This window comes from Leucoraja erinacea, chromosome 4 (assembly GCF_028641065.1).
Source record: "Leucoraja erinacea ecotype New England chromosome 4, Leri_hhj_1, whole genome shotgun sequence".
Classification (NCBI taxonomy): domain Eukaryota; kingdom Metazoa; phylum Chordata; class Chondrichthyes; order Rajiformes; family Rajidae; genus Leucoraja; species Leucoraja erinaceus.
This window is the reverse complement of record NC_073380.1, coordinates 79,419,933-79,443,031: the sequence shown is the minus strand read 5'-3', so window position 1 is coordinate 79,443,031 and position 23,099 is coordinate 79,419,933. Positions and strand designations below refer to the sequence as shown.

General features: G+C 40.4%; 1 protein-coding gene across 3 annotated transcripts in view; it reads left to right on the top strand.

The window, feature by feature from the left end:
* The window catches only part of enpp2 (ectonucleotide pyrophosphatase/phosphodiesterase 2), a 97,054-nt gene that overhangs the window by 62,360 nt on the left and 11,595 nt on the right, over positions 1–23,099 (top strand). For 2 of the 3 annotated variants that reach the window (XM_055634611.1, XM_055634609.1), the window contains 9 exons: positions 1,901–1,988; positions 2,173–2,260; positions 11,159–11,328; positions 13,435–13,483; positions 14,132–14,227; positions 16,176–16,315; positions 17,423–17,558; positions 20,098–20,175; positions 22,237–22,369. In XM_055634611.1, coding sequence (XP_055490586.1) covers positions 1,901–1,988; positions 2,173–2,260; positions 11,159–11,328; positions 13,435–13,483; positions 14,132–14,227; positions 16,176–16,315; positions 17,423–17,558; positions 20,098–20,175; positions 22,237–22,369 — 978 coding nt within the window. The remainder of the gene's footprint in view (positions 1–1,900; positions 1,989–2,172; positions 2,261–11,158; positions 11,329–13,434; positions 13,484–14,131; positions 14,228–16,175; positions 16,316–17,422; positions 17,559–20,097; positions 20,176–22,236; positions 22,370–23,099) is intronic. The other variant, XM_055634610.1, reaches the window with a different exon arrangement.

The following is a 23,099-nucleotide window of genomic DNA, read 5'->3' as shown; positions in this document are numbered from 1 at the left end:
CTCGGGTCCTCGATTCCCCCAACCCTGGGCAAGAGATTCTGTGCATCAGTAATGTTTTCACTTTGAGACTATATCTCAATTTATAGTCCGTTCATAAAATGTGTGAATAACATGAGGCTGACTCTAATGATTTGTTATTGCCTGAAATTTGTGGATTACATGATGTGAGATCTGAGCAGGGCCAGGGTCATGTTTGGTGTCTCACATTTAGATATGTTTTGCTCACATGACTGGGCAAACCTATATTCATTTTTAATGCATCCATGTAAATCTTTGGATCAAAATGATGAGGTAAACCTATTTCGCTAACATCACACTATTTATTTACTAACAGATATAAATACAGGGAATCTTGTTTCACCGACCAGCTAGAACATGCCTATAAGTATCAAGACTTTCCATCATTGTCCTGAATTTCCAAACCCATATTTCGAATAATATAAAAGTATGACACAAAAAGCTGGAGTAACTCAGCGGGTCAGACAGTATCTCTGGAGAAAAGGAATAGGTGATTGGATTGAGACCCTTCTTCAGAAATATATTTTTTTAATGGATGGTATTCATTCAAAACACATGAAAGTGTTTTTAAGTTTAATATGGAATCAATAAGTTTGTATTAGATGTCACCAATACTTCTTTAGATATCAGACGTGTCAGATTTCACGGTTCCTTAGTGAAGACACCTTGGTTTCTTTGCGGCTTCTTATGCCAACCCTATGGAACTGAGTTCTGTTTCAGTCAACAATAATAGGTAATGCATCCTCACTGTGAACCAATTCCTAGCTATTTCTAAAATCAGAACTAATTTAAATCTGGGCATTAAATAATGTGGCCCCTGGTTCCTGGTATATAAGGAAACATGGAGTTTAGAAGGATGAGAGGATAACTTATTGAAACATATAAGCTTATTAAGGGTTTGGACACGCCAGAGGTAAAAAACATGTTCCCGAAGTTGGGGGAGTCCAGAACCAGGGGCCCTAGTGTGACCACAACTGGAGTATTGTGTGCAGTTTTGGTCCCCTAATTTGAGAAAGGACATTCTTGCTATTTAGGGAGTGCAACGTAGGTTTACAAGGTTAATTCCCAGGATTGCGGGACTGTCGTATGCTGAGAGAATGGAGCAGCTGGGCTTGTATACTGGAGTTTAGAAGCATGAGAGGAGATCTTATTGAAACATATAAGATTATTAAGGGTTTGGACATGCTAGAGGCAGGAAACATGTTCACGATGTTGGGGGAGTCCAGAAACGGGCTAGAGTTTAAGAATAAGGGGTAAGCCATTTAGAATGGAGACGAGGAAACACTTTTTCTCATAGAGAATTGTGAGCCGGTTCTCTGGATACTTTCAAGAGAGAGTTAGAGGGGGCTCTTAAAGATAGCGGAGTCAGGGGATATGGGGAGAAGGCAGGAACGGGGTACTAATTGGGGATGATCAGCCATGATCACATTGAATGGCGGTGCTGGCTCGAAGGGCCGAATGGCTTACTCCTGCACCTATTGTCTACTGTCTGTTAATTAAATATTTCCAATTTACTTCCTTGAACATGTAAACACAATGTGAATGTTTAATTGTTTAGAATAAAATGCTTTCAAATAGACACATGAATGGGGTTAAAGTACAATAGCGAGTATTAATGAGCAAAAGCAATGCATCTATATGTGCAATACGGCAAATAAACTCGTAGAGTAAGCAATCGTGACTCCGTTAAACAATGACATTTATATAATAGACCTTTTGGAGAAACGTGCCAGGCTAGACAAGGTAATTGCAATTCTTTCCATTCCGATGTGCTCTATATATAAGCAAAAGCAAACACGCAATGTTTGTACATTATGTTTATATAAAAAAATTGTAAGTACTATTTAAGAAGGTACAAATTAACTTTTCTTTCTACTTTTAGAAAACCAATGGAGGGAACTAGAAAACCATCTGGAAAATGTAACTTTCAAGGTGACCATGGTTATGACAATAAAATCAATAGTATGCAGGTAGGATTATATGGTAATACCTTCAATTGCCTGAATGATAGTTTACTAAATTAATTTTGAGAATCTTTCACCTTCGATAAAAATAAAATCCGTAATCAAGTTCACTTTTTGTTTTGTTTGAATAGTGTTCGTGGAATCGTTTGACGAGTTAATGGCTACAAATCTCTTTTGTTTTCATCTCTAGACTGTTTTTATTGGGTACGGTCCAAGTTTCAAGTTCAAGTCAAAAGTGCCACCTTTTGAAAATATTGAATTATATAATGTTATGTGCGGTAAGTTTATTTTTAGATTTATATCCAAATGCATGTATTGTTGGAAAATATAGCTTACAACAAGGCATTTCAAATGCATTCTGCCACAAAAACATAAGACCAAATTACTTTAATTATTCAAAGGACATCAAACATTTAGGGACTAAACTTTTCAAAAAGAAATTGGGGAGTTTTAAGGTGAAAGACATTTCTAAAGATCTTAAAGTGTTGAACATATGTTCATTAATATACCGTGATTAATATAAATAATTCCGCACTACGAAAAGGCAACTGAATACCACTAGGAAATGCTTTCACTGTTCCCTTGTGTTTTATGGTTTGTGGGAAAGTTTCAGAGCTGTTATTCTGTTAGAAAGTACATTATGTGCTCCTTTATACTGGATTGTTACTTATGACATTTTTAATTTTGTTATAACTTATACTTAGGAACAAATAAATGGTATATTGCTTGTACTTAGGAACAAATAAATTGGTGGTTTGGTAGGAAGAAAGCTGGACTGAAAGATTGTAACAACGTGGAGATCTTCTCAGGAAATAAAAAATGCAGAGGTTATTTTCTTTTGAAGCCAACTTCAGAACTAAAGAAGGTAGACAAAAATGCTGGAGAAACTCAGCGGGTGAGGCAGCATCTATGGAGCGAAGGAAATTGGTGCAGTTTTGGCTCAAGACCCTTCTTCAGATTGATGTGAAGGTGTGGGGGGGGGGGGGGGGGGGTGGGGGGGGGGGGGGGACGAAGAAAGGAAGAGGTGGAAACAGTGGGCTGAGGGAGAGCTGAGAAGGGGGGGAGAAAGCAGGGACTACCTGAAATTAGAGAAGTCAATGTTCATACTGCTGGGGTGAAAACTGCCCAAGTGAAATATGAGGTGCTGCTCCTCCAATTTACGGTGGTCCTCACTCTGGCCATGGAGGAGGCCCAGGACAGAAAGGTCGGATTCGGAATGGGAGGGGGAGTTGAAGTGCTGAGCCACTGGGAGGTCAAGTAGGTTAATGCGAACCGAGTGGAGGTGTTGGGCGAAGCGATCGCCAAGCCTACGCTTGGTCTCACCGATGTAGAGCATCTGACATCTAGAGCAGCAGATGCAATAGATGAGGTAGGAGGAGATGCAGGTGAACCTCTGCCGCACCTGGAAAGACTGCTTGGGTCCTTGGATGGAGTCAAGGGGGGAGGTAAAGCGACAAATGTACCATTTCCTGCGGTTGCAAGGGAAAGTGCCAGGAGAGGGGGTGGTTTGGGTGGGAAGGGCCTAAAGAAGTCTTTGATAGTGTAGAAGTCTTCGAAATCCCAAACGCCAGCCACAAAGTTACTGACAAATCCAATAAGGAATTTGGGGAAAAAGCTCTTTACTGAGAGGATAGTTACGATCTGGAGTTCACTCTCATATAGATTGCAACAAATAACATATGCCAAGGGAAAGATAAGCAATGAGAGTGAAATGAATAGAATGTAATGTTAATAGTGTGAATAAGAAGTACGATAATAGCAGACTTGTCAAGAGCATAAAGACACGCATTCAGCCAAAGGACCCATTTCTGTGATGTAAACACTTTCTGATACTTTGGTCTCTTTGAGATAAATATTCAGAGAAACTGTTCCTTATGTTAAATCTTCTCTGATCATTAATATTAATGGAAAGGGAATCGTGCCAAATTCTCTCTTTTTTCTGAGAGTAGATTTTCTTAAAGTTCACAAAATTGATCACTCCAGGAATCGGCTTTAAGCTGCATGAATCAACCACAGTGTGTGCACTATAATATATGAGGGAGTGTAATTAGCAGTGTTAGTCTGGTCAGCTTTTACCATCAGACAAATTATTTTGCATATAGACAAACAAACAAGTGTTCTAACAGTATACACCCACGCATATAACTTCATGGTTTTGACTGTTGTCTCCAATGTCTGCACAATAGGATGTGAGTCTGTGGAGTCATATAAATCTAATTCCATGTGTGTTTCACTTTACAAAAGGAAATGCTGCTATAGATACTAGGATTGTGAAATATAAACAGAAAATACTGTGCAGGACAGGCAGCATCTGTGGAGAAAGCACCACAGTTACCATCCGACAGACTCATCCAAAATTGCTCCATCCTCAGCCTTGCATTCCTCTCAACATTCTTCTCCACCTGATTCATGCACATCTGGCCCAGAGCTCCGGGTTTGATACAGCTGAACGGCCTGCCCTCTTCACTATTTCTCCACCATGTTCAACTGAATGGGAACACAGTTGCCTGGCTCCCTTCTTATCCATTCTGTTGTCGCCAGAGAATCGGCAGCACTAGATAATCTTCCTACCAGCGCCTGAGTCACCCAAGGATTGATACCTGGTCAACTGATCATTTCTGGAGTTTTTTTATTTTTTGTGACGCTACAGTTCTTTGTAATTTTATTCACAGAAAATCCAAGGTTACACCAAAAAACAGCATTCCTTCTTCAAGCAGTCTGAACTTCATGAATAGTTGAGGGTGTCAGTTCTCTGCATAGGTTTCAGTTGCAGACATTTGCTTCAACTTAATTATATAGAAAAATGTTTTTTTTTTTTTTTGTATGAGCCGGTTTCCCAAAAAAAACCACATTAACGCTTTTTGGCTACTAAACAACATTTGGCAGATTGCTTAATCTTAAACTTAAACATAAATTAAATCCAAATTTCAGGCTAAAAGTTGAAGAGTTTGTGATATCAGATGAGTGGTTTTGATCCTTATCATTACTAATTTGCATTAATAAGGCTCAATGTAAACTCATGCCAAGAAAGGTCGAGAACTTGAATCTGATAAGACAGCTTGAACTAAAAATTGATTTGATCATTATGTAATGGATGGAACAAGGGCAAATTGCGTTTGATAAGCAAGTATAAGAAATGCTGTGTAGAAAGAAAACAAAAAGATAACCTAATTGTATCAAAGCAGCTAACAGAGAGTTTCTGTTCAAACAGAGACAAGGACATTCAAGTTAGTGAGATAATCCAGGGTTGAGCCACACTGCTCGATCCTTGATATTGGAGGGTTGTTGAGGATAAAGGACAGAAATATCGACTTTCTTGCTGGCTGCCTTGAAATATATATGTGACATACTGAAACCTGTAGTGAGGGTAGATTAAGAACACGACTGTACACTAAATATTGACCGCAGAACACGTTCAAAGTAATATAGAAAATTTGGAATCAAAATGACCAGCATTTGGAATGGATGTTCACATTAATGAGATTTTCTCTTGGAAATTTAGATATCTAGAATCTTAGACTTTCTTAGATAACAAAATAAGAGTTTTCAATATTCAGCCTGCCAAATAGGCTCAGTTTTATGCGTGGAATGGAATTTATATATATTATATATATAATATATATAAATTGTGTTTATATATTTACTGATATATAAAAACAATGCCATGAAAAGCAGGGAAGGGTCAATCTACTTCCTTCTCTATGATGGTTATTCATCTGTTTTAGATTATTGGTTCCAAATGAACCAGCCTCATGAACATCTTTAAAACACAAAGTACTTCAGTCACTCTGCTGTTCAGGCAGCATCTGTGGATTGAATCGATAGACAGCGTTTTGGGTCTGCAGAAGGATCCCGACCCAAAACGTCACCTCCCTACTCCCTTCAGAGATGCTGCCCGACTGCTGAGTTACTCCAGAACTTTGTGTTTTAATCAAGATTCCAGCATCTGCCGATCCTGTGTCACGTTCTGTAAACTGGCTTTCTTCTCATCTTTCTCGTAGACAATTTAAAATCCTTGCTCTGCCTGGCATGAAGACTGCTACTTCTATCAATGGCAAAAATATATATGTCTCTGAATGTAAAAACAAAAAATGCTGGAAACACTCAGCAAATCAGACTGCATCTGTGGGAGCAGAAACAGAGCTGATGTTTCAAATCGTAGACCCTTCATCAGAACTTGGAATGAAACAAGATACATTTCATCAGAATGACTTCTTTGTCAATCAACAAGTCAGCACAAGTCATAGTCATAGAGTGATACAGTGTGGAAACAGGCCCTTCAACCCAACTCGGACAACATGTCCCAGCTCACCTAGTCCCACTTGCCTGTGCTTGGTCCATATCCTTCCAAACCTGTCCTATCCATGTACCTGTCTAATTGATTCTTAAACGTTGGGATAGTCCCAGCCTCAACTACCTCCTCTGACAGCTTGTTCCAGACACCCATCACCCTTTGCGTGAAAAAGTTACCCCTCGGATTCCTATTAAATCTTTTCGCCTTCGCCTTAAACCTATGTCCTCTGGTCCTCGATTCCCCTACTCTGAAAAAGACTCTGTGCGTCTACCCGATCTATTCCTCTCATGATTTTGTATACCTCTATAAGATCTCCCCTCATCTTCCTGCGCTCAACCTCTCCCTGTAGATCACGCCCTCTAGTCCTGACAACATCCTCGTAATTTTTTTCTGAACCCTTTCAAGCTTGACAGTATCTTTCCTATATCATGGTGCCCAGAACTGAACACAGTATTCTAAATGTGGTCTCACCAAAGTCTTATACAACTGCAGCATGAGCTCCCAACTTCTATACTCAATACTCTGACTGATGATGGCCTAAGTGCCAAAAACCTTATCTACCTGCAACTCGACCTTCAAGGAACCATGCACCTGTACGCCTAGATCCCTCTGCTCTACAACACTACCCAGAGGCTGACCATTCACTGTGTAGGTCCTGCCCTTGTTCAATGTCCCAAAATGCAACACCTCACACTTCTCTGTATTAAATTCCATCAACCATTCCTCCGCCAACCTGGCCAATCGATCCAGATCCTGCTGCAATCTTTCATAACCATCTTCACTGAAGCATTGATTGGTTTTTTTCCCTCTATGTAGTCTTTACAAAAGAAATGCATATAAAGATGAGAAAATATGACTTGTTTAAGTGCTTCTTCACTAAATGGAGGTTAATGATTTTAATATTTGGCCTAAATGTCTATGCCATTTCCTGCTCTGGGGTTCAGTTGTTGAAAGTCACGTAATGTGACATTTGAATTTGTTATCCTTTCTGTAAGGGGACGGCCAGAACGCCATACACAACTCAATGTGGCTTAAGCAAAGTCCCGCAAAGGTGCAAACTGACATCCCGATTCTTACATCTAAAACTTCTCCTAGTTACAGAAAAGCATTTTCTCACGTCTCTCTTGAATCTTTTGACCAAAGCCGTGTCCACTAGTCCATGAACTATTAGCTCATGAGTACAATTCCTTTCAATATGTCTTATTTACTTTAGTCGTGATCTTCTATACCTCTATTAAATCTCCTGTCAACTTCTCAGGAGTAGTTCACTTTCATCATTTTAACCTTAGAGCTGTGATCCCACATCCCTCAATCCATTCTAGAAAATGTTTTTACACCCTTACCATGCCCTTCATATTTTCCTAAAATGCAGTGACTAGAATCGAATGTGCTTCTGTTTATGCATTCCAAGATCCCCAATAGTTTACGAACAACCATTTTTAATATTACTTCTGCTTTCAAAGATCAAGTCAAATCAAGAGAGTTTATTTTCATGTGTCCCAGATAGGACAATGGAATTTTTGCTTGCTGCAGCACAACAGAGTATTGTAATCACAAATACAGAACAGTTCAGTTCAATATGCACATAAATAAGCAGATAAAGTGCAATAGGCTGTTACAGGTCCGCGTCTGTTTGTTGGCGAGATTAATAGCCTGATGGCTGTGGGGAAGTAGCTGTTCCTGAATCTGGATGTACCAGATTTCAGGCTCCTGTACCTTCTACCGGATGGTAGTGGTGAGATGAGTGTGTGGCCAGGATGGTGTGGGTCCTTGATGATGTTGGCTGCCTTTTTGAGGCAGCGACTACAATAGATCCCTTCGATGGTGGGGAGGTCAGAGCCAATGATGGACTGGGCAGTGGTCACAACTATCTGCATCCTTTCCCGCTCCTGGATGCTCAACGTACATGTACATGTACTTCCAGCTCCCTCCATTATTGTACACCCTTTAGAACTGGGACTAATGTCTCTTATTCATTCTTCCACGTTGCTTTACTTCACTCGTCATAATTTAAATTGAATCTATCTCTCATCTTCCCATCCTATCAGCCAGTTTCCTATCTTGCGATCTGTTACTATCCTTCTCTCTGTTTGCCACACCTCCAAGCATTGTATCATCTATATATTTGGCTGTTTTACTCCCAGGTCTTAGTCATCGATGTAAATCAAAAGCAACGGAGGTCCCAGCACTTTCCTCTTGGGAACACCATTGTCTAACATCCACCAATCTCCGGCACTACCATTTACTACCCGGTTGCCAAACACTTTTAATTCCCCTCCCATTCCCACACTGATCTTTCTGTCCTGGGCCTCCTTCATCGCCAGAGTGAGGCCAAATGCAATGAAGGAGGAACAGCATTGGAGGAACAGCACCTCATATATCGCTTGGACAGCTTAACTATTGATTTCCCTAACTTCAAGTAACCTTTACATCCCCTCTCTCTTCGCCCCACCCCCACCCAAGTCGTTGGACTAGCTTCAAAGTCAGCTTGTTGATTCACATTGTAACTCGTTTTCACCAAGCCCACAGATAACAATGGCCTGTTTCCTTTATCATGGTTACTTTTTTGCATATCTTTCAATCATTTGTTCTATATCTCTCTGCATCGCTGTCTACATCTCTTGTTTCCCTTTCCCCTGACTCTCACTCTGAAGAAGGTCTTGACCCAAAAGGTCACCTATTCCTTTTATCCAGAGATGCTGTCTGACCCGCTGAGTTACTCCAGATTGTTGCGTCTATCTTCCATTTACTATCACAATCAGCCTTCCCCTGATAGTTAATTTCCTAGCCCTGTTGCTCATCACAGCGTAATTCCATCTGCCTCAACTTTTGCCTACTATTATCTTATCAAAAGCATTCATAAAATCCCCATCATCAATGCTTTCCGTTTCCTCATCAAATAAGTTCAGTCTGTTTTCTCAAGTAAAAACTTTGGCTTGGCCCTTAACAAATCATACAAGTACCTATCAATACTTTCCTTGAAAAAAACTCTCTAGAGTTGAGATTGAACAGATTGGGTTTGAAATATTAAGGAATGCAGATGCTGGAATCTGTTGCAAAATATATCTGTTCCCCATGGGGAAAATAACCTATCCTGTACATCATACATCATTCCATTATCGTTTTACTAACTAATATTGGGTTCCAATTTATTTTAACCAGATCCCTTCTAATTCCACTAAGGTTAGTTGTAATTTGAAAGTTCTGCTTTTGCATTTCTCTTTGTCTCTCATCATTAATCTAAACCTTATGATCCAATAATACTGCTCACCGATGTTCTCCAATGGCATGTTCCTACTTTCTCCACCTAATTCCCCAGAACCAGATCCAGCAATGCTCATTTGGTTTGGAACACAATGATCAACTAAGTCATAAGGTCGTAAGTGATAGGAGCAGAATTGGGCCATTCGGCCCATCAACGCCATTCAATCATGGCGGCTCCTTATAATCAGCTAAGGCTAAAATGAGGCTAAGTCCTCATGATCATATTTAAGAAATTTTTCCCCCTTGTTTGCCCTTTAACTAAAATTTTTTCCAACCAATATTGGAGTAATCAATATTACCAATCTGCACCTCTTGCACATTTCACTCATTCCCTTGCAGATTTGCTCTTCTATCTCCCTCTTTTGTAGCCAGCAGACTACCTCAAGTGAGCCGATGGCTCCCTTCTTGCTTTTCAGTTGAAACTTAATTTTTCAAGCAAATCTCCTGTCTTCAGCTCTACAGTGCATTCCTTCATTGGCACTGCTACCCAGCCTCTGATATTTTTTACCCTTGTCTTTTCTGAATATCTTGCATCTCAGAATATTTACTGCTCCATTATGGCCCCTTTTGGTTGAGTTTAGTTTAGAGATGCAGCGCGGAAACAGGCCTTTGGCCCACCGAGTCCATGCCGACCAGAGATCCCCGCACATTAACACTGTCCTACACACGCTTGGGAAAATTTACACTTATACCAAGCCAATTAACCTACAAACCCGTACGCCTTTGGATTGTGGGAGGAAACCGAAGATTTCGGAGAAAATCCATGTGATCACAGGGAGCACATACAAACTCCGTACAGACAGCACCTGTAGCTGGGATTGAACCAGGGTCTCTGGCGCTGCAAGTGCTGCAAGGCAGCGACTCTACTGCTGCACCACTATGACACCATGTTCATAAGTTCTAGGAGCAGAATCAGACGATTCGGCATATCAAGTCTACACTGCCATTCAATCATGGTTGGTCTATCTTTCCCTCTCAATCCCTTTCTCCTGCCTTATATATTTTAGTAATATATAACCCCATAGTCAACCTATTTTCTACCATAAAACACAACTTAATTATTTTAATAACAATTGTATTTAGTTTTGAGGTCACCCTACTTAACTTCATTTTTTCTCTGTCTGATCATTATTTACTGACGACATTATTGTTTGCATGATTGAATTTAAGCTGAGTTTTAATTTGATGTACTTTGGAAGTAGAATGTGATCCCAGAGCAGAGGTTTAATATCTTGCTGTAATATATTATGCATAAGTATGAAGACTTGATTTTGGGATCAGAAGGATGCTTTCAACTTGGCAGGAGAGTTCATTGGCTATATTTAAGAGGGAGTTAGATGTGGCCCTTGTGGCTAAATGGATCAGGGGGGATGGAGAGAAGGCAGGTACAGGATACTGAGTTGGATGATCTGCCATGATCATATTGAATGGCGGTGCAGGCTCGAAGGGCCGAATGGCCTACTCCTGCACCTATTTTCTATGTTTCTATGTTTCTATGAGAGCTTGCCTCTCTCAGGATGTCTGGGTGAATTGTGTGCAATGGTGAGCAACGCTTATTACTGATGTTGTGCGGTCCCTTTGTTAAAACATTAAAGCAGTCAATGTTTTTCACCCATAGATCTTCTTGGACTGAAACCAGCTCCGAACAATGGCACACATGGCAGTATGAACCATCTTTTGCGGAATCCCCCATTCAGGCCGTCCATACCAGATGAAGTGGCTAAACCGGCTCCTGTGGTAGCTGCTTCAGCAGTTCTAGATGACTTGGGTTGCACGTGTGATGAGAGGGTCAGAGAATAATTACATTTTCCTATCAGTTGCTGAAATAATATGTTGTTTGGTCAGCTATCTGGATGTAAAAATGTCTTTACGAAGCTTTGCCTTTGACCGGACTAACAGGCAAAATCTCCATTTGTTTATTTATTCTTAACTTTATTTATTCCTAACTTACTTTATTTTACATTATGCAGAAAGGAAACCTTCTCTTTAGTTTATTAGTTTAGAGATATGGCGTGGAAACAGGCCTTTTGGCCCACTGAGTCTGCGCCAACCAGCGATCCCCTCACACTAACACTATCCCACACACGCTAGGGACAATTTACAATTTTACCAAGCCAATTAACCTCTAAACCTGCATGTCTTTGGAATGTGTGAAGAAACCGGAGCTCCCTGGAGAAAATCAACGGAGAGAACGTGCAAACTCAGTACAGACAGCACCTCGTGGTCAGGATTGAACCCAGGTCTCTGGCGCTGTAAGGCAGCAGTTCTAACTCTGCGCCACTGTGCCTGGCAGAATGTTGACTGTATGGGCAAAGTAGAGGAATGGGCTATTCACTGCATTGTTGGTGCTGTGCAGCTGCTCCAGTCATTATAATTGGTACTGAGTAGGCATCAGCCTTGTAAAGACCGAAAAGCTATGTCCCTTAGCCTTATTACTGATGTTGTGCGGTCCCTATAACAAAAGTTATAGCCTGAATCTGGCATGTTTTTAGTTTTGAATTGGAGCTGTGACAATCAATAATGGAACTATGACCAGACTAAATTCAGGAAGGTTGGCCAAAAAATGTGGTTTTAATATTTTCCTTGTGGCACACAAGGTGATGGAGTGCTTGCCTCCGAAACCAGAGTTCCAAGTTGCTTCAGCTCCCTGATGGTTATAATTATATCAGAAGCCCTGTCCTCAGCTATCTTCAGACCCACCCACCAAACATTGACCGTGTGCTTGGGAAATGCAGCCTTCGATCGCCATTGCAGTCTTGTTCCATCCACACCTCCACCCCATTTCACCAGCCTCCTATCCACCCACCAGATATGTTGTCGTCTTCATTCTCATGTTTCTGGAGTTTATGCTGGTATCATCATGGCTACTCCCCTGGACTTGCACACCACAAATCAACGTATCAAGGCTGCATCAATGTGTTGGAAAGAACTGCAGATGCTGGTTTAAATCGAACATAGACAAAAGATGCTGGAGTAACTCAGCGGGACAGGCAGCATCTCTGGAGAGACGGAATGGGTGACGTTTCGGCTCGAGACTCTTCTTCAGACTGGGGAGTGGGAGGTTCAGAGATAAAATGTAGTCGGAGACAGTAAGACTGGTGGGCGAACCGGGGAGGGGATTGGGCGAGAGGGAGAAAGCCCTTGAGATAGTGTCTCTCCCTTTCCCTCTCCCCTGACTCAGTCTGAAGAAGGGTGTTGACCTGAAACTTCACCCATTCCTTCTCTCTGGAGATGCTGCCTGTCCCACTGAGTTGCTCCAGCATTTTGTGTCTATCTAAGGCTGCATCAATGTAGATTTAGTGTTTTAGTTTGAGAGATACAGCGCGGAAACAGGCCCTTCGGCCCACCGAGTCCACATGGACCAGCGATCCCCACACACCAACACTATCTTATATACTCTGGGGACAATTTACAATTATACCAAAACAATTATCCTACAAACCTGTACATTTTTGAAGTGTGGCAGGAAACCAGGGATCCCAGAGAAAACCCACTGAGGTCACGGAGAGAAGGTACAAACTCCGTAAAGACAGCATCCGTAGTCAGGCTAGAGCCCGAGTCTCCTGCACTGTTAAGGCAGCAACTCTACCGCTGCACCACCGTGCCACCTTAATCTTTGATTCCTGATGCAATTTAACTAATTACAGCTTTATGTTCTTCTTCTTCTTCTTCTTGCGTATGGTGTGCACAGCCTAGGACAATGTTCTATTTAATGTATTTGATTGAGCACGCCGGGTTGATTGCATTCGTCGAAACAGCACGGACCACGTGAAGTTTGCAATCTTCCACCCCAGCTTTACGTTCATCTTAACTTTCTGAATTGAAAGTATCTTATAAGCAGATTTGCTGATCAATGGTTTAATTGACTTTTTACACTTTTGTTAATTATTTTAGAACAGAGGAGAAGAACTGAATAAACGCTTGCAGCATAGGGGAACAGAAGGTAAGTCCTTTCAGGCTGTAGGCACATGCTATTTCAATTCTATTTTAAAATGATACTGATAATAAGAGCGTGTTTATGAGGCTAGCTCATCATTATTTGTGCAAGTGATTACACGTTTCTGCTTTAATATTTTAATTTTTGTTTTGAGATCTTGGTTTTTATTGCATGTGGTTGCAAAAACCGTGATGGCAAATTCTTCCTTCACTGGAAGTGTCAATGTCTTTATTCCTCAGCACAGAACTGGATCAGTTGTCTTCATCTCTCCAATGTGTATAATTTCATCGCATTTGCTTATCGTTCCCTTTTTCTTTGAATAAGAAAATAAGTTTAATGCTATTTAGCTGTCACAATGAAGATTTAAGGCTATAGAAATGATTACAGATGTCCTTAAGATCTATGTAGGAAGGAACTGCAGATGCACTTACACTGAAGATAGACACAAAGTGCTGAAGTAACTCAGAGGGACAGGCAGCATCTCTAGATAGAAGGAATGGGTGACATTTCGGGTCGAGACCCTTCTTCTCAACCCAAACCGTCACCCATTCCTTCTATCCGGAGATGCTGCTGTCCCACTGAGTTACTCCAGCATTTTGTGTGCATATAAGGTCTATTGAGCACTTAGAAGTAAACTTTTGTTTTCTTTTCTAGTGGCAGTGCAGTTTGCCCAACCAACGCAAAGCCTGCCTGATATCCCATTCACCAGGAACAGAATCATATGGACAAAACTTGGCCTTCAACATCCCAGTGAGAATTCAGCCCATGGCCCAACTGTTTCTGGATTCTTTTACTTTCTTTGACATTCCCAATGTTGTTGGAGACATTTTAGCCATTTTGGTTATCTAGCCTGCTGAAAATGTCATGAAGGTGTAACTTGATTAAATCTGCTCATCTGCAAATATTACAAATCTTTAATATATTCTTCGAGAGAGCTCCATTGTTCATTTTCTCTAGCATTGTTGATTGGCATCCAAAAATAACCAAAAAAGTCCTGAGAGACTGCTTCACTTAAAGGCCTGTCCCACTGTATGAGGTAATTCAAGAGTTCTCCCGAGTTTCCCCTGATTAGAACTCGGAGAATTATGGCAATAGCCGTTCGTAGGTACTCGGGGTTCTCGTGGACATTTTTAGCAGTGCAGAAAAAACTTAATGAGTTATCGCGTTTCCCGAGTACCTGCCGTTAGCATTTCGAGGCGCTACGAGACATCCACGAGCTCCGACGTAGCCGCTACGTACATTCTACGTACTTACCACGAGTTTGATTTTGTTTTTAATCGGGAGAGCTCTTGAATTACCTCGTACAGTGGGACAGGCCCTTTAGATTGTGTGCAAAAGGGAAAAAGAACAAAGTATATACTTAAAATCTCTTTGGATTCTCCTTAATCTCACCTGCCTGCCCCTTCTTCAATATGCTCCTCAATCCCCTATATTGCTCCAGGGATACACTTGATCTCAGCTGCGTATATCTGATGTACCTGACCAGAGCCTCAATTTATCTTGTCATCCAGAGTCCCTTCCTCCCACCTGCCTTGCCCTTTATTCTGAAAGAAACATGCATACCATGCACTTTCACAATCACACTTCAAATGCCCCTACTTTACGGACGTCCCTTCACCTCCAAACAACTTACTCCGAATAACTCTTCCAAGTACCTGTCTAATACCATCAAAGTTGGCCTTGCCCCAATATAGCCCCTCGCGCAGTACTCACGTGAGGGTGGCTGGGACGGTGTTCTGGCGGTGGTGGCCTGAGTCCGGGGTTCGGCCGCGGGCCAGCGGCTGCGTCTGCAGAACTGGTGGGCGGCAGCTTCAACCACCCCGGGCCGCGGTGTTTGAGCCGCGGGACTGTTTTTAACATCGCCCGGGGGGGGTATCGCCCCAGCGCAGAGGGAGAAGAGGAGGGAAGAGACTGCAGACCTAAGACTTTTGCCTCCATCACAGTGAGGAGATGCTGGGTGGACTCACTGTGGTGGATGTTAATATGTGTTTATAGTTGTTTTATTGTATTGTATTATATGTATGACTGCTGCAATTTCGTTCAGACTTCGGTCTGAATGACAATAAAAGGCTATCTATATAGAACAATTTTAAAGCTGATAGACCCATGGTGGCTGGTCATATCAGGCTCACCCACTGCCACATTGACCTGCCCACTTTCCTAAGAGAAGCTGAAGCTTTGCCTTCTCCCTTGTGGGGCCATCTACATATTGCCTGAGCAAACGTTCCTGAACACGTTTGAGAAATTGCACCCCATCTAAGCCCTTGACACCATGGCAGTTCCAGTCTGTATTGGGAAAGTTAAAATCCCCTCGTGTGACAACCCTATAAGACTTGCAAATGCCTGCAATCTCCTGGCATATTTGTTCCAATAGCTCCAGTCGGCTACACGATGACCTATTGTACAATAAGATGATCACCCCCATTGTATTTCTCAGCTCAACACCTACAGGCCCTCTGGGTGATTCTGCAGGTATGTCGTCTCAAAACATAGCCTTGCTACATGAGGTCATCTAGGGTGTGCAATGCAAATGACCATTTCATGCCACCAATTTTATCTCCAAGAATCTCCCCTCAACCTCAGCCCAGCTGAAACTGAAGAATGCTGTATTCTGTATAAACATCAATCTTGAATGTTTAATTGATTACTTCTGAATTTATGTCATCTAACAAAAAAACACTTGGTTTCCCCCCTTCAGATAACAAGCATCTACTTTATGGTCGACCAGGCGTCCTTTATCGTACCAAGTACCATATTTTGCATCACCAAGGTTATATAAGTGGTTACAGTGAAACCTTTTCAATGCCACTGTGGACATCATACACCGTGCCCAAACAGGTTTGTGCTCAACGGTTTAGAAAGTGCTTGGTAAATTCAACAAATTGTAGGTAGTTTGGCTGCTCTTGGTGTTGACACTGCAGGTCTAAGGTAGAAAAGCGCTTTGTTTGCCTTCATAGATACAAATGTTAGGGGTTGGAAAATCGAAGTGCTGCATATTATTGGTAGAAACATATTCTGAGCAGATTTCGCTTCCAGAGGTTGAAATGCGTGAGTATTGCAATGTTTTTGCAAGACAGCCAGTATTGCAATTATATAATAAAAAGCTTTAAATAGTTTAGTTCAGGAGGCTATAAATCTATTGCCTGAGTATCTTTGGTTGTGCCCTTGCTTATTTATAGTGTAGATGATCAGAGATTTCTAGTTTAAATGTGGTTCTGGGAAGATGGGTGGACAGGTCACCTTCCCTCCAGGGACTTGCATTAGATATCGGCCTGATTGAGAAGGCTCGGTTCTGGTGTGTGAGGTGCCTGATCTGTGATGAGTGTGGTTACGTGAAGACAATGGACAATAGGTGCAGGAGTAGGCCATTCGGCCCTTCCAGTCAGCACCGCCATTCAATGTGATCAAGAGAGTCACCTTACAGAATCTACTGCACAGAACAGGAAAGCATTTATTCCACAAACTGAAGGCTGGTTTTACTCTGTACATCTACCAAGCCAGCTGTGGGTAGCACCACGATCGGGGACCCTCTTCCTCTGATCACCCTGTGCAGGCAGTGTTCAAGTCGGACTGATTCATTGCTAAACAGAATTGTGAGGAAATTTAACATTCAGAGTGTGCCTAATTTCGGCAGTCAAGAGTGTCTAATTGTCATATGTCCCAGATAGACCAATAAAACTCTTCCTTGCAGCTGCACAACAGAATATGTAAACATAGTACACTGTAAACAATATAATAAACCATTAAAAAAGTACAGTTGTGTATATAGTCTTGATATCATATAATCCCAATGATCTGTTACTCATGCCAGATAATCATATTAACATGGGATAAGTTTTTTATTCTTAAATGCTTATTTTTACCAGGTTAATAATACTTGAGATTACTTTGCATCTTTGAAGGTTCATTGACCTATTATAACAGAGTCTTTTACATGATATGTAGGTGGAGCTTTTTAATCTTCCGGACTTTCTGAATAATTGTGTGAGACCTGACATTCGCATCTCTGCAAGCCACACCCAAAGTTGTTCGGCATATAGAGCAGACCGACAAATTTCATATGGATTTCTTTATCCTCCAAGTAAGTTAATTTATTTTGAATAACTTTTGTAAAACTGAATTGATAGATTTGAACAATATTATCAAAAACAATTTACTTCATTTAAGTTGAGAGGTTGAATATTTTCATTCACAGTTCAGATCCGTTTCCAACTGAAGGGAACCATATTCATTTTGACAGAAATAAAGTTTTATCTAATGATTAAAATATTAACAGTTTTTAATTCAATTCGGGATAGCAATGGTTCTTTAGAGAAGAAGGCTGCAGGTCTGTTTATCAAACCAGTGTTAGTGTTTCAAATTCACTTTCCATTCTGTAAAACACTTTGGACTATCTATTTGGTGAAACCACATCTGGAGTATTGCGTACAGTTTTGGTATCCTAATTTGAGGAAGGACATCCTTGTGATTGAGGCAGTGCAGTGTAGGTTCACAAGATTGATCCCTGGGATGGCGGGACTGTCATATGAGGAAAGATTGAAAAGACTAGGCTTGTATTCACTGGAGTTTAGAAGGATGAGGGGGGATCTTATAGAAACATATACAATTATTAAAGGACTGGACAAGCTAGATGCAGGAAAAATGCTCCCAATGTTGTGCGAGTCTAGAACCAGGGGCCACAGTCTTAGAATAAAGGGGGGACCATTTAAGACTGAGGTGAGAAAAAACGTTTTCACCCAGAGAGTTGTGAATTTGTGGAATTCCCTGCCACAAAGGGCAGTGGAGACCAAGTCACTGGATGGATTTGAGAGAGTTAGATAGAGCTCTAGGGGCTAGTGGAATCAAGGGATATGGGGAGAAGGCAGGCACGGGTTATTGATTGGGGACGATCAGCCATGATCACAATGAATGGCGGTGCTGGCTTGATGGGCCGAATGGCCTCCTCCTGCACCTATTTTCTATGTTTCTATCTTTCTAAAGTTTAAAGTGTTAATCACTTTAGAGCCTTCCTGTGTCTTGAATGAAAATTTGAGGCAAGTGGTTTTATTATAACTCGTTTGTTCTGCGACCATTTCTTATGAAGTTGACATGAACACATTTTTAAACATTTGCCTTTGACTGACTTGAGTAACGATGTCCAAAATGAATGGATACTTTACGCTAAATATCAACATAAAAATTCAATAAAACTGAATCTAAATAATTATGTTACAATCCCTGCAACTCCTTTATGTTTTTAAAGATGATCTTTGCAACTCATAAGCATTGTCCATTCCAGTCAGCAAAATGCAAGGCACCAAATTATAGAAAGCAGACAAAAATTCCACAGACACTTAGCGGGCGAGGCAGCATCTATGGAACGAAGGAATATGTGACGTTTTGTTGAGACCCTTCTTCAGTCAGGGTCTCGATCCGAAACGTCACATATTCCTTCGCTCAATAGATGCTGCCTCACCCGCTGAGTTTCTCCAGCATTTTTGTCTACCTTCGATTTTTCTAGCATCTGCAGTTCTTTCTTAAATATTAAAGAAAGCATTCTCTTTACAGATGGAGGGTTGTTTGTGAGATAGAAGATATGAAAATGTTATCCGATTATTTTGAAACAAAACCCTTGACAATTTTAGTCATGATTTTAATTTGATGCATCATTCAGTTGGGCCATTGCTAATGTATGTAAATAATGTTTCATGCTGTATTTAATTTGTAAAGTTAAAAATTGATTTTCCAAACGCAATTTGGAAATATGAAATGACAGAAAATGCTGCAACTACCCAGCAGATCTGACAACATCCGATGAAGGAGAAGCAGAGTCGGCATTGCAGGGTAATGGCCTTTCATGAGAACAGATAAAAGTTCTGATGAAATGTCACCAGCAGGAGAAATCACTTGATCCAGCATTGTCATTTTGACATGAAAAAAAGCAAGACTTGCCGCGCTCCATTACTACCTCCAACTGTTCCTCAAAATGTGTCAATGTGTGTTTGTCCTTTGCCTTCTCTTGTTCTCTTCTGTGTAGAAAAACCAAGGTGGTTTCAAAATGCCATCTGAACATATGCCGTGTCATCTTAGTTTCACTGATGCTGGATTGACTTTTCCAAACAGCTCACTAGCTTACATGCTTAAAAACCCTCTCTTAGTTATCTCTTTTTGGGCCAAGGATTCTAGGTTTCTACAGTTGTTCCACATAACCAAGGCTTCTGGCAATGCTGCAAGGAAAAAATAATTTCTTATGCAGGTAATCCAACCCGGGCTTTCAAGTATTTCCAGTTCGGGATTAGATGAATATTAGACCAGAATTGAAATTCAGATGAAAGTAGGTTTGTATTACTTCTTTAGTAAGTTTACACTCTCCTGAATTGTGCTCTTGCAGAGAGTGAGAATGGGTTTGAGGAATCAAGTAGTGAGTCGAACCTGGCCTCTGCCTATAATCTGACAACAGTAATTATAACTATATCACAAAGGATGGCAATTAGATCTCCAGTTATTGTGTAGCATTTGTGTGGTAATTATCATTGGCATTTTAAATTATAAATCAGATGTGCAGAATTTGTTTTATTTTGAAAATTATACATTTTATTGTAATTCCCATCTGCTCAATTTGTGTTTTCCTTATTCTATAGCCCTTGGATCCTCCCTTGACGCTAAATATGATGCTCTACTAACATCAAACATAGTTCCAATGTATCCTGCTTTTAAAAGTGAGTACTTGGAAAATCAGAAAGGAAAAATAGGCAAATAGTAGAATTTGATTTCCTCATTGTACTGAGATTTTAAGCATTTTTTTTGCAGTTGTGATTCCTGAGGATATTGATGTAGAAGGAGTCACAAGAAAACAAAATAAGGGGGTGGAAGAGTTCACTTAGCCCCTCAATCCTGCCTCACCATTGAACAGAATGGCTGATCTGCCCCAGGCCTATTTTCTTCTGCGCCTGCTTACCATCGTGCCCAATGCATCCATCTTTCTAAAATGTATCTATCTCCCTTTCAATCCTTCTAAATTATCTAGCTCCTGGGCTAAACAATCCAAAGTGGCAGTGTAATTTAGCAATGTTCCAAAATTTTGAGATTTTAAAAATCAAGTCTGCAATTTATCCCATCAGATAAAGCATAAAAAGAAGTTTAATTTGACACCCAATTCACTTTCATATCTCAAGTATTTAAACAGTTATGGCCATTTTCATACTCGGAAATTAGCATCTTGTTCCCTATTGATTTTCTATGAACATAACAAAAAAGCTGTGATCGTGGACAGTCAAAAGCCCATAACTTTCTTAAAAATTAAGAGAACTGAATGAAATTTTCAGTTATCATAGATTGAAGCATTCGGAAACAAATATAAAATAATCTTACTTGGATGACCTGAAATTAAAGCATATAATTAGTTAGTTACCCAATTGTAGCTAATTTCAAACTTCAATTACTAGATCTAAACATCTATCCATTTCTTAATAAACGATTAACATTTTTAAATAGCCTAAGTGTCCAAATAATATTCACAAATAATTCACAATAAAACATGATTTTTAAATCATTTACATTAATTTATAGGCCAAATGGAAGGAATTTAGTGTTCAATTGCTGTAAAGTAATGTCCATTTAAATCAGCTTTCTAATGGGATCCTGTGAATGCGCTGGTTTAGAACGTTCACATTGCGGTAGATTTGTGCCCTCAAATGCCCAGAAAAATACTGCGGATATAATGGGGCCCAAATTAGTTACTCGCAACATAAAACTTTGTATAAAGGGATCTTAAGAAGCCCTTTTTAACGTATAAAAAAACAGCCTACCTTCCGTTTTCCCCTGTATGAGATCTGGCCCATTGTCGGCGGTCGTGGGTTTAGAGGTTAATTTTTAACCTACTATAACAAGTAAAGAAAGCACTTAAAACTAAAAATAGCTCCAGCTACGGAATCTTCCTGCGATTTTTCGTTAATAATTAACTAGGTTGAAAAACCTCGATTTGAACAGCCTAGGGAAAATCGTGTTTTAAACCCGCCCCCCTCTAAACGGCACCAAAATCGCGCACACGGGCTTGGACAGATTTTCAGCGATCTTCAGGTAGGCTTTGCAACATACCTATGTAATTGAATGAAAAGGGAAATGGCTCCACGCTTCTTTAACAAAGGCATGAATTTTACATGACAATCACCAACCCAAGTCCTTCCATCTGTTTGGAAGGTTTAGGTTGCAACATATTGTCATAAGTGACCGTACAACACTTTTTGGATTCTTTTTCACAGTCCCAGTCCATTAATTTTCCTGGAGCAATAATTTATTTATGGAAGAAAGGAAAGTATTTTGAAATGCGCATCAGTGCTCTCCAGGTTAACAACTTGAGATTGTGCATGTTTATAAATTTTCCTCTAGATTACAATGTTTTATAAGTGCAGCTGAACTGCCAGGGATGTGAATCTTGAGCATGTATCACAATATCAAGGGCCAAGTATTCTACAGCTTTATCAATATTAATGATAACCGGTAAATTTCAGTCGACGTGTGAAACCATCACCCCACTGCTTAACTGGCTGCTGTTACAATGCTACAATAGATTTGGCAGCACTATGATGACGCATACGATAATCCATCTTTTTGCGTTGCCGTCCTGATAACGTCCAAGAATGGTTGGTGAGGCATCTGTTGAAGGCGGGTCGCAGGTAGTTCCAAGTAATAGCAGTTACATTGTAATCTTGTGTTTGTTAACCATTGTGTTGCCTTCATTAGTTGTTTTTTTTCTTCCTGTTCTGGTTGTTGCTGAGTAGAAGTGTGGAACCATTTTCACAAGGTAATGGTCAAACGACTGGCTACAGAGCGGAATGGAATCAATGTGATAAGTGGACCTGTGTTTGATTATGACTACGATGGCCTTTATGACACGCTTGATAAAGTTAAACGGTAAGCCTAGATTTTTCTTTCTTCTGGTTAAATATAAGGCAATTTTCTCTACATTTTCTTAACATTTTGATAGTTTATTTCTTGAGATTGGCCAGGTATTGAACCTGTGGTATTATTTCTAGGAGGAAAAGTGTGTGGTGTCTAGCTAGCATTTATTACTCAATGTTACAAAAGCCGACCATAGTTGTATTTGTGTGAAGCGGGTGTTTGTAGATTAGCTGTTGTCTTTCCAGTTTTGTATGGCGGTGATACTTCAGAAAGAACCAATTGGCTATAAACTGTTTTGGAACCCCAAAATAAATTACAACAGTGCCATATGAATATAAATATTCCTACATTGTTCAGCCCTTCATGTAACTTTTCATTTAGTAGCGGAGCAAAAACAAATACCTAAAGTACTTTTCAAAAACTTCAGATCTAATGACATAATCAATCAATCAATCAATCAATCAATCAACCTTTATTGTCATCTTGCAAGCAACAAGTACAGTGCAAAATGAAAAGACGTTTCCCAGTGAATAGCGGAGCATCGCACATGAAATTTAAAACATTTCACACATAATAACACTAAAAAACAATCCAGTCCCTGATGGAACAGTATAAATAGTTAAAAGCAGGTAAAAGCACAATGTTAAAATACAGTAAACCAATCATAAAAAATGTCCGGGGCAGCTGATTTGAGTGGCCAGTGCCAGTTATTAAAGTGTCCGTGCCAGCCGCAGAATCAAGT